This window comes from Fukomys damarensis, unplaced genomic scaffold (assembly GCF_012274545.1).
Source record: "Fukomys damarensis isolate Sample0158 unplaced genomic scaffold, DMR_v1.0_HiC HiC_scaffold_37, whole genome shotgun sequence".
Taxonomy (NCBI): Eukaryota; Metazoa; Chordata; class Mammalia; order Rodentia; family Bathyergidae; genus Fukomys; species Fukomys damarensis.
The window spans coordinates 29,997,805-30,011,509 of NW_022900949.1; the positions used below are offsets into that span (position 1 = coordinate 29,997,805).

A 13,705-nucleotide genomic window follows, 5' to 3' on the forward strand; every position below is an offset into this window, starting at 1 on the left:
TAGAGGGAGAAGGAGGATGGTCACTAGGAAAACCAGTAATTGGAAAATTGGTAAAATATGATGATGGTATCTTAAAATGGCAGGGAGATGTTGTAAAGTGATCAGGTTGTAGATAGGCTAAAGGCTAAATAAACTGGATTTCCCATGAGGCTTGATGTTGGCTATGATAAAAAAAACAGGCTGCAAAGATGACGCCAATGTTTTCACAAAGGATCTGGAAGGATGGGGCTGCCCATTTAGTGAGATAGGTATAGTGAGATTATGGGTTGAAGGGGTTGTCTTAGTTACTTTCTCGTTGCTGGGATAAATACTAGACAGCCAGAAGTTAATGGAAAAAAGGTTTATTTTAGTTCTCAGCTTGTAGAAGTTTCAGTCCAGTTGGCTGGGTCCAAGGCAGAGTGGCCTGGCAGAGGAGAAACAGTCATGGCAAAGCAGGCAAGAAGCAGCAAATAGCAAACTCTTAGCCAGGCTAAAAGCCTATTGATTGGTGCCACCCACATCAATGGTGGGCCTTCCCATCATCCATACCTGGAACCATGCTAAACCAACCAGTGTTAGTTATCACACACTCTTAATCCAGTATCATATACCAGCCACCTCCCTAAAGCTACACCTATGAGTGCATGAGGCTCTAGGGGACATCTAGATATAAGCTTCTATAAGGGTTTGGAAGACAAGATCAGGGATGCAGTTTGGGAAACAGTCTGAAATGTCTATCAGACATAGGCACAGTAGTAAGATGGCTTGTGGCCAGCTGATGTTTAAGTTTGAAACTTATAGATTTATCTAGTCTAGAGATATATGAATTTTTTGTTAAGATAAAGAGCTGTTATGACGTAGATAATACTTAAAGCCATGAAGTGACCAATGGAGTGCAAGAAAGATAAACTGCTTACATAGCTTTATCAAAGGTAGTATAAGCATATGATCCTATGAATATTAGTGCTTATCCAAGGCAGAAATTATGCTGCATTTTAAACATTTAAGACACAGACCAATGTATTTAAAAATCAAGCTTAATTTTCTCAATGCAGAATGAATACAGTGATGCCTTGGTATAATGGCACCTTTGGAATTTATACTATATGGCACTTAAGTCTATTTTTTCATCATTGAGCCCTTGGATCCCAGTGTTAATACCTGGCAGAAGGGTAGCTCAGTAAATAATTACTAAACTTGATAAAATGAATAAAAAGAAATTTGTGATAAAAGGAAATTTTCAAGCCATGTTTCCCTTGACTAATAATGTAACACTTTCTCTCTAAATGTCTAAAAGAACTCACCAATTCTGTTCAATAAAGAGACTGGGAGGCTTCTGAGTATGAGCATTGAAATCCTAAAGTAAAAAACATGCTTGGCATGACCAGTAAGTGCACAGCTGAAGGCCATGCAATAGGCTATCTTTCCAGTTTTGTCTTAAGGAAATAATCGAATAAAGACAATGATGCAGTCCCCGGGATGAAGGACTATATATTTTATGTCATCTCACCAGCAGATCATACTTCAAATTTCTTTATCTGGCTGTACCTCAGGTCTGAATGCCAGAACTATGACAACTTTTTGGCATAAACAAGTATAGGGATTTGGGTTGGTGCTCAGAGACACTATTATAATCTATCAGACATGTCACAGCCGGGATCATACCTTTGCTTGACAAAGTCTGTATCAAGGACATTGTATTATTCCTTCTTATTACAGTGTACAGTGATCCCAGTGAGCCAGAGGCACCCAAATGTCTAGAGCAGAAGTTCTCAAGGATTTATTCTCAAGAACTATTTATATTCTGAGAAATTACTCGATGTACTATTTATATGAGTTACAGTGGTACCTCAGCCACAAACTTAGTTTATTCCCATTCTGGAAAAGATGCCCACTTTCTTGTTTGTCACCCAATGCAGTGTTTGCAAACAGAAATACAATTTTGCCTAAAGCTTCTGTCTGCAAACCAAATTGTTCACAACAGCATTTGAAAAATCGAGGTACCACTGCATATCTATTGATATAGTACATATAAAAAATGAAAGAGATTTAAAAAACATAAATATGCATACAAGATGTCAGGAACACATTTAATTAAAAAAGAAATTCATACACTAACAATCAAAGAATGGACAACAATATTTCATAAAAGGAGGGCTCAAATATAAGTGGTAGTAGTTATCCTGTTTTCAGACAAAATGGACTTCACGTCAAAACTCATCAGAAAAGACAAAGAAGGTGACTACACATTAGTTAAGGGACCAATCTGAAAGGAAGAGATAAATGTAAATAAATATGCACTGAATGGGACCAGCATAATCAAGTACAAAACAAGTACAACTATATATAAAAGATCAGATAAACATCAATGCAATTATAGTGGGACCTCACTATCCTACTATCACAAACAGATTAATGAGACAAAAAAATCAACAAAGAAATATCAGAATAGAACCACACATTTGAACAAATGGACTTAACACACATCTACGGAGTGTTCTGCTGAACAACAGAATACATATGCTGCTCTGTAGTACACAGAACTTTCTTCAAAATAGACAATATACCATCCCATAAAGCATGTTAAATAAAAATGATCTGAAATTAATCAGATTGCAGCACAATGAAAATAAAAATCAATGGGAAGAGAAACCACAGAAATTATGCAAACAGAAGATTAAGCAATATATTCTAGTGTAATTAATGGGTCACTGAAGAAATCAAGAACTTAGTTCTTATAATCAAATGATAATGCTAGCAAAACAAGCCAGAACCTCTGGCACATAATAACAGCAGAGCTAAAAGGAAGTTTGTAGCTGTAAATGTACCTATCAGAAAACATAAGTAACTCCAAACCAATAACCTATTGATATTTTTCAAGGTCAGGGAAAAATAAAAACAATCCAATCCAAGCTAGTACAAGGAAAGAAATCATAAAGATCAGAGCACAAATTAATGAATCTGAGACTAAAAAACAACACAAAGAATCAGTGAATAGAAAAATTGGTTCTTCAAAAGTATAAACAAAACAGACAAACCCTTAGCAATCTTACCAAAGAAAGAATTAAAAGACCCATATCAATGTAATTGGAAACAAGAAGGGTAAACTCAAAACAGATACAACAAAAATTCAGAAGATTTTGTAACTACCTTGAGTAACTTGTACTCTAAAATATAAACACATATTTAAAAATTTTGTAGAGTTTGTTTTAGAAAAGCTTTGTATGTCTTGGAGAAGAAGTGTAATATGGACATGAGAATTATATAGCTCCTTTTTTTTTATAACTGTTGGTCAAATTCTTAGATCAAGTGTGTAGGGCTCTACAGTCCCTAAAATAGGGAGAATACATCCTGTTACCACCTCCTTTACTATTACACAGCAGTTTGTAACTAATATGCATTTATTCCATTCTGCCACAATTATAGCTAGACTTCTCAAGTTTCTTCCAATAAACTAAATACTCTTTGATGCTTAGTAATAAATTACAAAGGGCTTTCCATGGTACAGGTACTAAATAGTTTTACTAAAATAACTTCAAAGGCAAAGAGAGTTCTCAATAACACAATTCTAATAATTAGAATTTTAGTACTTCCAAATTTAGTTTAACTTCCAAAAAATACTCATCCAACAGAATTATCCTACATTTTACACATTAGATTATTTAGCTCAAAATTGTAACTCCTGTAAACAAATGGTTTTGTTTCATAAGAAAATATTGTATTGATGACTACATAAGAACACTTAAGAATATTTTAGAAATTGAATTGAAAAGTCAGCATTTTTTATGAAAGTCTAATACTACTGAACAAAATTAACTGTTTCTAAAATGTTATAAGGTAGACTTTTCTTAAAAAAGGAATTATAAAGTATTTGTGTGTAACCACAGTGAGATAATAGACAATAAGCCTATACAGAATTTCCTTATCTTGAAAAGAAAAGTGAGCTATTCAGACAGCTCTCACGACAATGTACTAAAACCTGACTGTTGAAGGTTTCATATGATTTAACACATAAGCCATGCTAAAAATAATCTTTGTTTTCTCTTAAATTCCCTCTTTCTGGTCTAAATATGTACCTAAGAATCTAAAAACTTAGAATCAAAATTTAACAGGGAAAAGGCATAGTTTTGTTTGGTTTAAGTATATTCGGGTACTAAAATTTTCTTTCTTTTTCTTTTTTTCTTTTTGGTTACCGGGGATTGAACTCGGGTCCTTGCGCTTGGCAAGGCAGGCTACCGAACCGCTGAGCTAAATCCCCGGCCCTTAAAATTTTCCTAAATTGTAAATTTTTCATAATAATGAAATCATTTATAATGACTCGTTAGTAGTTTAAATTATATAATTTTATTTTCTACCTGTAAACAACAATAATGTCATTGTAAAATCAAATCAAAAGCCTTTGAAAACTGGTTAAAAAAAGTGGGAAGGAACAAAAGCCTATCTGAACTGTACTTTAGGTGACTTAAAGAAATGAGGGTGGCTGTTCTCTCTCTTTTTTAAAACAGAAAACCCAAAGTAGTAATATGTGTAGTGTAGTCAAAGATTGAGTGTTCTACAACTTTGCAACCACTACTGAAATAATGGGCCTGAAAATGATTCTCATAGTGGATAAAACCATTAGGATGGATACATTATAGCAGAAGTTCAATGCTGCGAAAAACTGAAGATACTGATTCATTACAACAGCCCATGGGAACTCAATGAGCTGAAACAAACCACATCACCTAGGAAGTTTTCTGACCACAGTTCTCCCCTCTAACTCCTCTCCAATGCCTTAGTCCATGAAAGAAAAAAAGAAAGACTGGCTCCGATTCTAGTCCAGAGTCCAAATCTAACTACTATGAGAAAACAGTGTTAAAACAACATGCAAACACAATGGAGATATAATCAGAAAAAGGTAGACTGAGAAACTGTACAAAATATAAATTTTTATCTTTAAGGACTGAGACACAGTTAGAGATCTTCATGGGGATAAAGGGCAAGTGTACTCCTGGGCCCCAGTCTCAGGACAAGTCAGTTATTACGAGTACTGTGTACTGTTCCCTATTCCCTCATTCTCCAAACAATCTTAGTGATCTCAAAAATCAGGTTCATCATTAAAGGGAGGATGCCCTTATCATAGTGTCTCCAAGAATAAACTAGACAAGAAAATAAAATAGTTGAGAATCATCACAAAGGGACATCAGACAAACTCCTAAGGCCTTATTATATACTTATTAAAACCTTGACTGGTGTTTGCTCAGGCAATCAGGGACTTAAATGCTGCTTTTGTTGAAAAGTTACTCTTCTCATGGGCCAACAGATATATAAAAGGACACAACCTGGCATCTTTGCTTTCATTTTATATCTATCTCCTATATAATCTTTTAAATTTTTAACTTTGGGACAGATCTCTGTTCAGCTGTGCATATAAGTATGTGTCTGTCTAAAAACTGGCAATACAAGATTAATATGCTCTAAATTTAATAATTTATCTCACCCCTCTTTAAGACTAAGAATTTGGAGCTAAGACACTTACAGGATATTCAACTATGAACAGATGCCAAAAAGTCTTCCTAAACCTATGGTTACTTTGGAGTCCAGCACAGCTTCTACAAAACTGAGACTAGCCAGCAGAAGCTGTCATCCAAGGGAGAACAGACTGGTTTTTCAATTGTCAAGGCTCGAAGAGAACAGTAAATCAGATCCTAGCCCAAACTAACAACTCCGCAAAAAAAGTGGTCCCTTCCAGGTTTTGTTGAGGGGTCATTCTGATCTTCAACAGAGGTAGGCCCTTTCGGCTCTTCAAACTGAAGTCCCTTTCCTATTTTCACTTACTTTCCTATTTGGTCCAGTGATACTGATTATGTCTTTCATTGATGCAACCTGAAATACTTTGCTGCAGTGAATATGTTAAGAATCTGCCTGGGCTGAGTTGAGGTTCCCCATCTCCTTTTAGAGGGAACTACTCAGACAGACCATGTCTGGTGACAGGACTTGTTTAGCTCCTGGTTTGATAACAACACAGGAGGAAACTGAAGTATTTTGAATACAGATGAAAAATTTAAATATATTAAAAATCATTACTAAATTTTTTAGGTTTCAAAATGATCTTTTGATGGTTATAAATAGAAAGTCCTTATTATTTAAAAAGACAGACAAATATTTACAGGTGAAATCGTATGTCTGGAATTTTGTTTAAAATTAAAATAAAATAATCTGCAGTGGGAAGAGCTTGGTGGCAGTAGGGATATAAGACAGGCATCATACAGCAGGGGTCTTCAACTCCCAGGCCACGGTTTAGTACTGGTTTGGTCTACTGCCTTTTAGGAACTGGTACCAGTTCCAAACAAGGAATCCTTGACCTCTGTTTTCAGCCATGTTCCACTACTCTCATTACCACCTAAGCTCCATTGCCTGTTGTATCAGTAGCAGGAGTAGACAAATTCCCATAGGAGTGTGAACCCTACTGTGACAGCAAGAGACCTAGGCTGTGTCCTCTTTATGAGAATCTTAATGCCTGATGATCTGAGATGGAGCTGAAGCAGTGGTGGTAGTACGGGAAGCAGCTACAGATTAACATTAGCTGAGAGGTTTGAGTGCATAGAGACCACAACTGCTTATTGATTCATACCAAAACCCTACCAGTGAGTGAGAAGCTACATCTGGTTGTAGGTTTTACAGTGGTAAATTAATTGATGTACTTCAGTCGTACAGCTGCATCTGGTAGCTGGACTTAAGCCAAAGTCCAACACTTACTCTAGTCCACATGTAATGTGTCCATTTTTATTTACCACTTTCTTCTATGCCTCTTTCCTGCACTGTTCACTTGTCTTGGTCAGTCTGGGGAAGTACACAAACTAACCCTAGCCAAAATGAGTAAAAACAAAATGTCTCTAAAGAGCATCTTTGAGATAAAGAAGGACTCAATAATGAGACTACAGAGGACTTTACGATTGTCAATAAAAAGAGAAAATGTGAGAAAAGGAAAAAATGGAAACAGTCTTTGTAAATAGGGGAGGGTTGAGTGAGTGAAGGGAGCGCAGGGGTATGGGGAAAAATGAGAACCAAGATGTGTCATGTAAGGGTACAAGATCCCAATGATGAATGTAACTGTACTGTATACTTAAAAAGTACCGATAAATTCAATAAGATATAAAAAAAAAAGAAAGCTGCATTTAAAAGAAAATACGAAAAGTCCTACTTAAGTCATGGGTTCACTGCAACAGGTGATTCACATTTTCCAAGCCTGCTTTGTATAATATGTGCCGACCCACTGCCCCATGAAGCAATGAAACCTTCAAAACGGCTTCACCACAGGGCGACCAAGCACTTGCATTTACAGAAAAGCCTTTGGAGCTTTTCAAAGGAAAAAAACAAAAAGAATAGAAAGCAATTTTTGAAGGTCACCACTTCATCAAATGCGTCTGCACTGACAGCATCATTCTTAGTGCTGAAGAAGTCCTTTTCTACTTTTAAAGAGTTGATCCTGCCTGCTGCTAAAGACATCTGATGTGAGCTTTCAGAAGAGGCTGCTGTTCAGAAAGTAGCATGTGTTCCTCTTTTAGCCATCACATAGGTAGACAAACTGATAACACAGCCTAGGATATTGGTGCAACTGTTAGAATTAGTGAGTCACCGTGGTATGCAGTCCAGGTTGACAAGTCTACTAATGTTGACAACAGGGCAACGAGGCTTGTTCTCATTGAATATATATTTCAGAAGAATGTGCATGAGGATATTTTTGCTATATGCACTTTTGCTGCAGTCTATTCTTATATACAGAAATGAGATAGCTTTTTAAAGGCAGCCACTGTTTAGAGTTTTTGAATTAGGAGTTGCTGTTTAGAAAACTGCACCACTACTACTTTAACCACAAGTAGTAACACATTGGTGACAGAGAAGACAAAGGCTCACAAAACTTGCTTACTTATGTGAATTTAAGCTGAACGGTTCAATGAACTCAATCTGTCATCTCAGGGAAGAACGACAGCTGTGTCCAAGCAGGCGATATCGTGACTGCATTCAAAGCAAAACCAGAACTGCAGGGCAATGAGAGAACATGGAGACTTCTGACATGCTTCAAACACAAGCAGAGACTGTGAAAGATTGAGCCAGGATCTTCTTTCTCCCACATGATCAGGCACCTCAGCTAGCTAGCTTGCTTGCTTCCTTCCTTGTCCACTCTTTCTTTTGGCAGACAGTGGGGATTAAACTTGAGGCCTTTGCACTGAGCCCTGTTTTAGTTTGAGACAGTATCTCACTAAGTTGCTATATCGACCAGGCTGCGCTTGAACTTGTGACCCACCTGCCTCAGCCTCTCTGAGTGCTAGAATTACAATTATGTGTCCTATACCTGGATCTCAGCTTTCCAACCACAAAAGACTCCCGCACTAGGACAGAAGTGATCCCAGACCCATTTGAAAGCCAGGTGAATCAACGTTGTCCATGCTAGAAGAGATCAACTTCTTGAGAATACATATGACTGGGGCCTTAAAAATCTGTCTGAGAAAATTTCAAATCTCCATATGTTCTGCATGAAAGTCAAGGTGGAATATCCTGAGAATGCCACGAAAGCAGTGAAAAGCCTGGTTCCATTTCCAAGATCCTATCTTTGTGAAGCAGGGTTTTCTATGGTGATAGCAAACAAAACAAGATTATGGAATGGACTGGACATTAAGTAGCACACACTTTGGATGTCACTGTCTCCCATCACTTCTAGATGGGACTGCCAAGTTGGAATACTACAAGTCCAGGGTTCCCTCTGATTCTGCACCATGGTGAATTGTACAATTATTCCATTATATATTACAATGTAATAATTATAACAGTAAGTGCAGTGTACTTGCATCATCCCCAAACCACCTCCTCCCAGCCCATTCATGGAAAAACTGTCTTTCATGAAATTGGTCACAAGTGCTAAAATGGTTGGGGACTCCTGATATATACTATTTATAATTCCTTTTTTTTTTTTTTCTTCAAGACAGGTTCTCACTATATAGATTTGCCCTGGAACTCACTATGTAGCCCAAGCTGGTCTCTAACTCACAGCGACCCTCCTGCCTCAGTCTCCCGAGTGCTGGGATTATAGGCACGCATCATCACGCCTGGATCTATTTATAATTTTTAAAGCTAGGTGATGATTAAATGTGCATATACAATACTATTCTGTCCTCTTTGTTTAAGAGTTTCCACAATAAGAAGTTTTAAAAAGACCCTGTTGTTTGGTATATAAGCAATTATTTTTATTACTAAATTTATAGCATTGGTAAGTGAAACAATTTTATATAGAAGGAAAAAAAAACATCATGCAATATATTTAAATTACCATGAATTCATAAAAAGAGAATTCAAATTCTGAAGAGGTTAATAAGTAACAAAAATAAGAAAGAATTATTTACACTCACTAATTTTTTTTCTACATTTTTAATACAATTGACTTAAGCCTTTTAGCAGTTTGGTATTAACACACACTTTACTATTAAGTAAATACTAACTAAAAAGTAAAAAAAATTCCACAATTCTTAGGAAGTTCAACTATTTCTCATTTTTGTGCAACTCACCTGCTGTAAAATCTTCAGTCAGATCAATAAATGCATGAGAATGGGGAATTCTCATTTTACTTTTAGTGGCCAATGCAGGATGCCATGATAAATTTCTGAAATATAAAATAAAAAATGTTCTTAAGGTAATATCAAATGAATATTACTTCAAAATATAAAGACATGGATGGAAGACTATGTATCAGTATAATGGGAGTATTATTCAGTTATAAAAAGGAATGAAATATTGATACGTGGTACAATAGAGATAAACCTTAAAAACAATGCTCTATGAAAAAGACATATATATAAAATGTTACAAGGTTTATAATTCTATGTACATGAAATATTCTTAATAGGTAAGTGCATAGAGAACATAGACAAACAAAATAGATGAGTTGCCAGTAGGGAGCAAGTGACAATAAGAGCTTAATGGTATACCGTTTCCTTTTGAAGAAATGGAATATTTGAACTAGTTAGAGGCAATGGTTGCAAAACATTATAAATATCTTAAGTACACTAAACTGCACACCTTATTGTACACTAGAGATCATATAAGCAATGAAATGGGTTAGTTTTGATATCTGAACTCCACCTCGTTAAAATGAAAAAAAAAACAATAGTGCCAAGTTTCTATATAGCCCTCACTCAGGTTCATCTAGTATTAATGATTAATATAACGATTGTAACCCAAATCAGAACATACTATAAAACTGGTAGACTACTATACAAAACAAGTTTACATCATTCCCCTACAGTTATCTATCAGTTGAGAACTCGTCAGACTTAAAGGCATTTCTATCTATTAAGACCACCTCAAACCAGCTTCTTCTAAAAGATTTTCTCTCAGTTTTCCTATTAAATTTTTCTCTTTGAATAGCATTTTGGTTGGTATTAAAGTTTCTAGAAGAATTTTCTCTTTGATCTTGTAAAACTCCTCCAGAAACTCTGGCTCCTATATATTTATATCTACAATGCCTAACCAGAACCAAACTTGTACAAAATACTCAGCAATCAACTGTTATTTCCTATTCTCTATTTCAACTGAAGTCACGAATTTTTTCATTAGTATTATGTTCCAGTCCAATATGGAAACACAGACACGTTAAAAAGAAATGCCAGGCTGTTTAAATTCAACTTAATTGTACACACAATATGCAACTGACTGGATAGGACACAAGGTATTAATTGTGAATTTAATTTCAAAGTCTTAAATGGGCTGAGACCAACCAGCACTTATCCCAGAGGCAGTGCCCTGAGGCAAGAAAATCCAGTCTTCCTGTACTGCTTCATCTGCTCTGTTTTTCTTCTTAGTCCTTTTCAGTATTTGAATTTGTATCTCTTAAGGATATGAATTGTAATCTTGCTTTCTAGAATATTTAAAATGAATATTCAAGTTCTTCACAGTATTTTATTATAACTTTTTGCCTATGCTCTATTTTATATTTATATCACTTTAAAGGCAGTAGTTGTCTCTCAGGGTTTATTTTATACACAGCTCTTGTAATCACAATGGAAGAAACAGCAGAGGTAAAAAAGTAGGCAGTTCTAAGCCATATTGTCTATCCACTGACATTTTTGAACCTCTGTCAGAAAATTTCAATTAGCAATTCCTCCCACAGAAAACACTACTACAGCAAAGTGTTCTAATTTGTGAGTATTATCAGCCTTAATCTCAAAGAATAGCATATATCAAAGGATGAATTTAGAAGTGATTAATGTCAACTGTAGGTTTTGGTTGCTTATGGTAACTATTCTCTGAAATGACTATTATCTCACCCAGTTTTCAATGATTTGCTCATACTGAACTGTCACTTTAATATATTCAGGTAAAAGTAGATACTAGGATATAGGTTTGGTATGAAGAAGAATCTGCTTCTAGCCCAATGATTTTCAAACATTTTAGCTCAGATATGCTCTAAAATTTTTTTGAAAAATTATAAACCCAATTAATCTTTGCACCTATTAAACTTTAAAGTAAAATAATTAATTTTAAAAAGGTCAATCTCCAGAAATTTATATCTTTCCTTTTTATCTTTGAACTTTTATTTCCACTCCTTCTTTCTTAGAAAATTTTATCATGATGTAAAATGTTTTCTTTATTTAAAGTCCTTTCATTGATGACTCTAGCATAATTCTCTAAACAAGAGTTTGTCTATGAAGTGAACTGTCAATTAAAGTTGTTATTTACGTTGGTTCTCTTTATGGATGTCATTGTTGAAAAAATTCTCTTCAAAGTTGATTTATTTTAACTACTAGTACACAAGTGAAGAAAAGACATATTAAATAGTCTGATAACTTATTAAACCAAAAGTAAAATTTTATTAGAAATGCATTTTAAAAGGGATGAATGAAGCTTTAAAATATATTTATTTATTCTTAAGAAATGTCTTACTGCATGCATGAAGCAGAATTCAGTATAAGGTCTAGTCTTACTTTCACCTTTTACAAATATAAATGCTAAGACATCGTCATGTAAGTAGGATTAAAATGAACGGATATTTATTACAGCAATGACTCAATTCTTTGAATTCCTCTGTAGTCAAGTCAGAAAAATCACATAATTATCTTTCATCAAAAATAATTTCTAATGTGCTATCAATCAGGTCTTCCTTCAAGCTGTTGACAGTAAGTACCTGGAAATGAAAAGGTATATAATCTATTCATGACAGCCATCTACTTTCTCAATTTTTTGTTTTGTTTTGTTTTTTGAGACAGGGTCTCACTATGTAGTTGAGACTGATCTGGAACTCACTATGTAGCCCATGTTGGTCTCGAACTCACAGCAATCCTCCTGTCTCAGTCTTCTGAGTGCTGGGATTACAGGCGTGCACCACCACTCCTGGCTACTTTCTCAATTTTTAAGTACACAAAAGGCCTTACCCAAGATTTATCTAACTATTAATTAGTGCCTATTACTCTACATTTAAAGAAAACATGTTTAATCAGATCTATTAAAAAATAAATTGGGGAATCAATCTTTCTATTGTATTTCTGGCAATAGTATATATGCATATATTTTTAATAAAATGTTTCTATGTTATATGTTAAGAATATTATCATCAACTCTTGCTGAAAAAACAATTTTTGGGGGGAGGACCGGGGATTGAACTCAGATCTTTGCGCTTGCAAGGCAGGCCACCAAACCGCTGCACTAAATCCCAGGCCCTCTTGCTGAAATTTTATTTTTTATTTTTCAGCTTTAATTGAGTTTATTGGTACATTTTAGGGATACAGTACAGTTACATTCATTGTTGGGATCTTGTACCTCTACATGACAAGTCTTGGTTCTCACTTTTTCCCCTTACCCCTGTCCTCCCTTCACCCCCTTCTCCCCTCCCCATCTACAAACACTTTATTTTCATCTTTTCATTCTCTCACATTTTTTTCTTTTCCCTTATTACCCTTCCCCATCCCACCTTCCCTACACCTTTAGCTCCTTTCTTCTCATTTCTAAATGACAGTAATCTTATTAGGATCTTATGTTTCACTGCAGATTATTCACACCAGGGAAACTATTCAGTATTTACACATGTGTGACTTATTTCACGTAGGAGTATATCTTCAAAATGTATCCATTTTCCTATGAATGAATCTATTTTCTCGTTCTTTATGGCTGAGTAATATTCCATTTTATAGAAAAACCACAACTTCTTTATCCAGTTTCCAACGGATGGGCAAATGGGCTGTTTCCAAGATTTAGCTATTACAAACTGTGCTGCTATAAACATGGGTGCGCATACTTCTCTGTGATATGATTTTTTTAGTTCTCTTGGAAAGATACCCAGCAGAGGGATGGCTGGGTCAAATGGAACCTCCAGTCCAAGCTCTTTGAGGTATCTCCATATTGATTTCCATAGTGGTTGCACTAGTCTGCACTCCCACCAACAATGGAGAAGGGTTCCTTTCTTGCCACAACCCAACATTTGTTATTGTGTGATTTCTTGATAGTAGCCATTCTTTGTGGGGTGAGGTGGAATCTCAGTGTTGTTTTCATCTGCATCTCTCGAATGATCAGTGATGTGGAACATTTTCTCATATATTTACTTGCTGCTTTTACTTCTTTGTCTGAGAAATGTCTGTTCATTTTGGATGCCCATTTTTGAATCAGGTCTTTATATTTGGGGGGTGCTGATTGTTTTGAGTTCTTTAAATATCCTTGATAATAGTCCTTTGTCTGAGGAACAGCTGGTAAAAATTTTTTC

The 13,705-nt window shown here is 35.4% G+C and overlaps 1 protein-coding gene across 1 annotated transcript in view; it reads right to left on the bottom strand.

The window, feature by feature from the left end:
* Itfg1 (integrin alpha FG-GAP repeat containing 1) overlaps window positions 1–13,705 on the bottom strand; it is a 233,971-nt gene that overhangs the window by 188,408 nt on the left and 31,858 nt on the right. Inside the window, exon 6 of the mRNA XM_010617261.3 lies at window positions 9,522–9,616. Coding sequence (XP_010615563.1) covers window positions 9,522–9,616 — 95 coding nt within the window. The remainder of the gene's footprint in view (window positions 1–9,521; window positions 9,617–13,705) is intronic.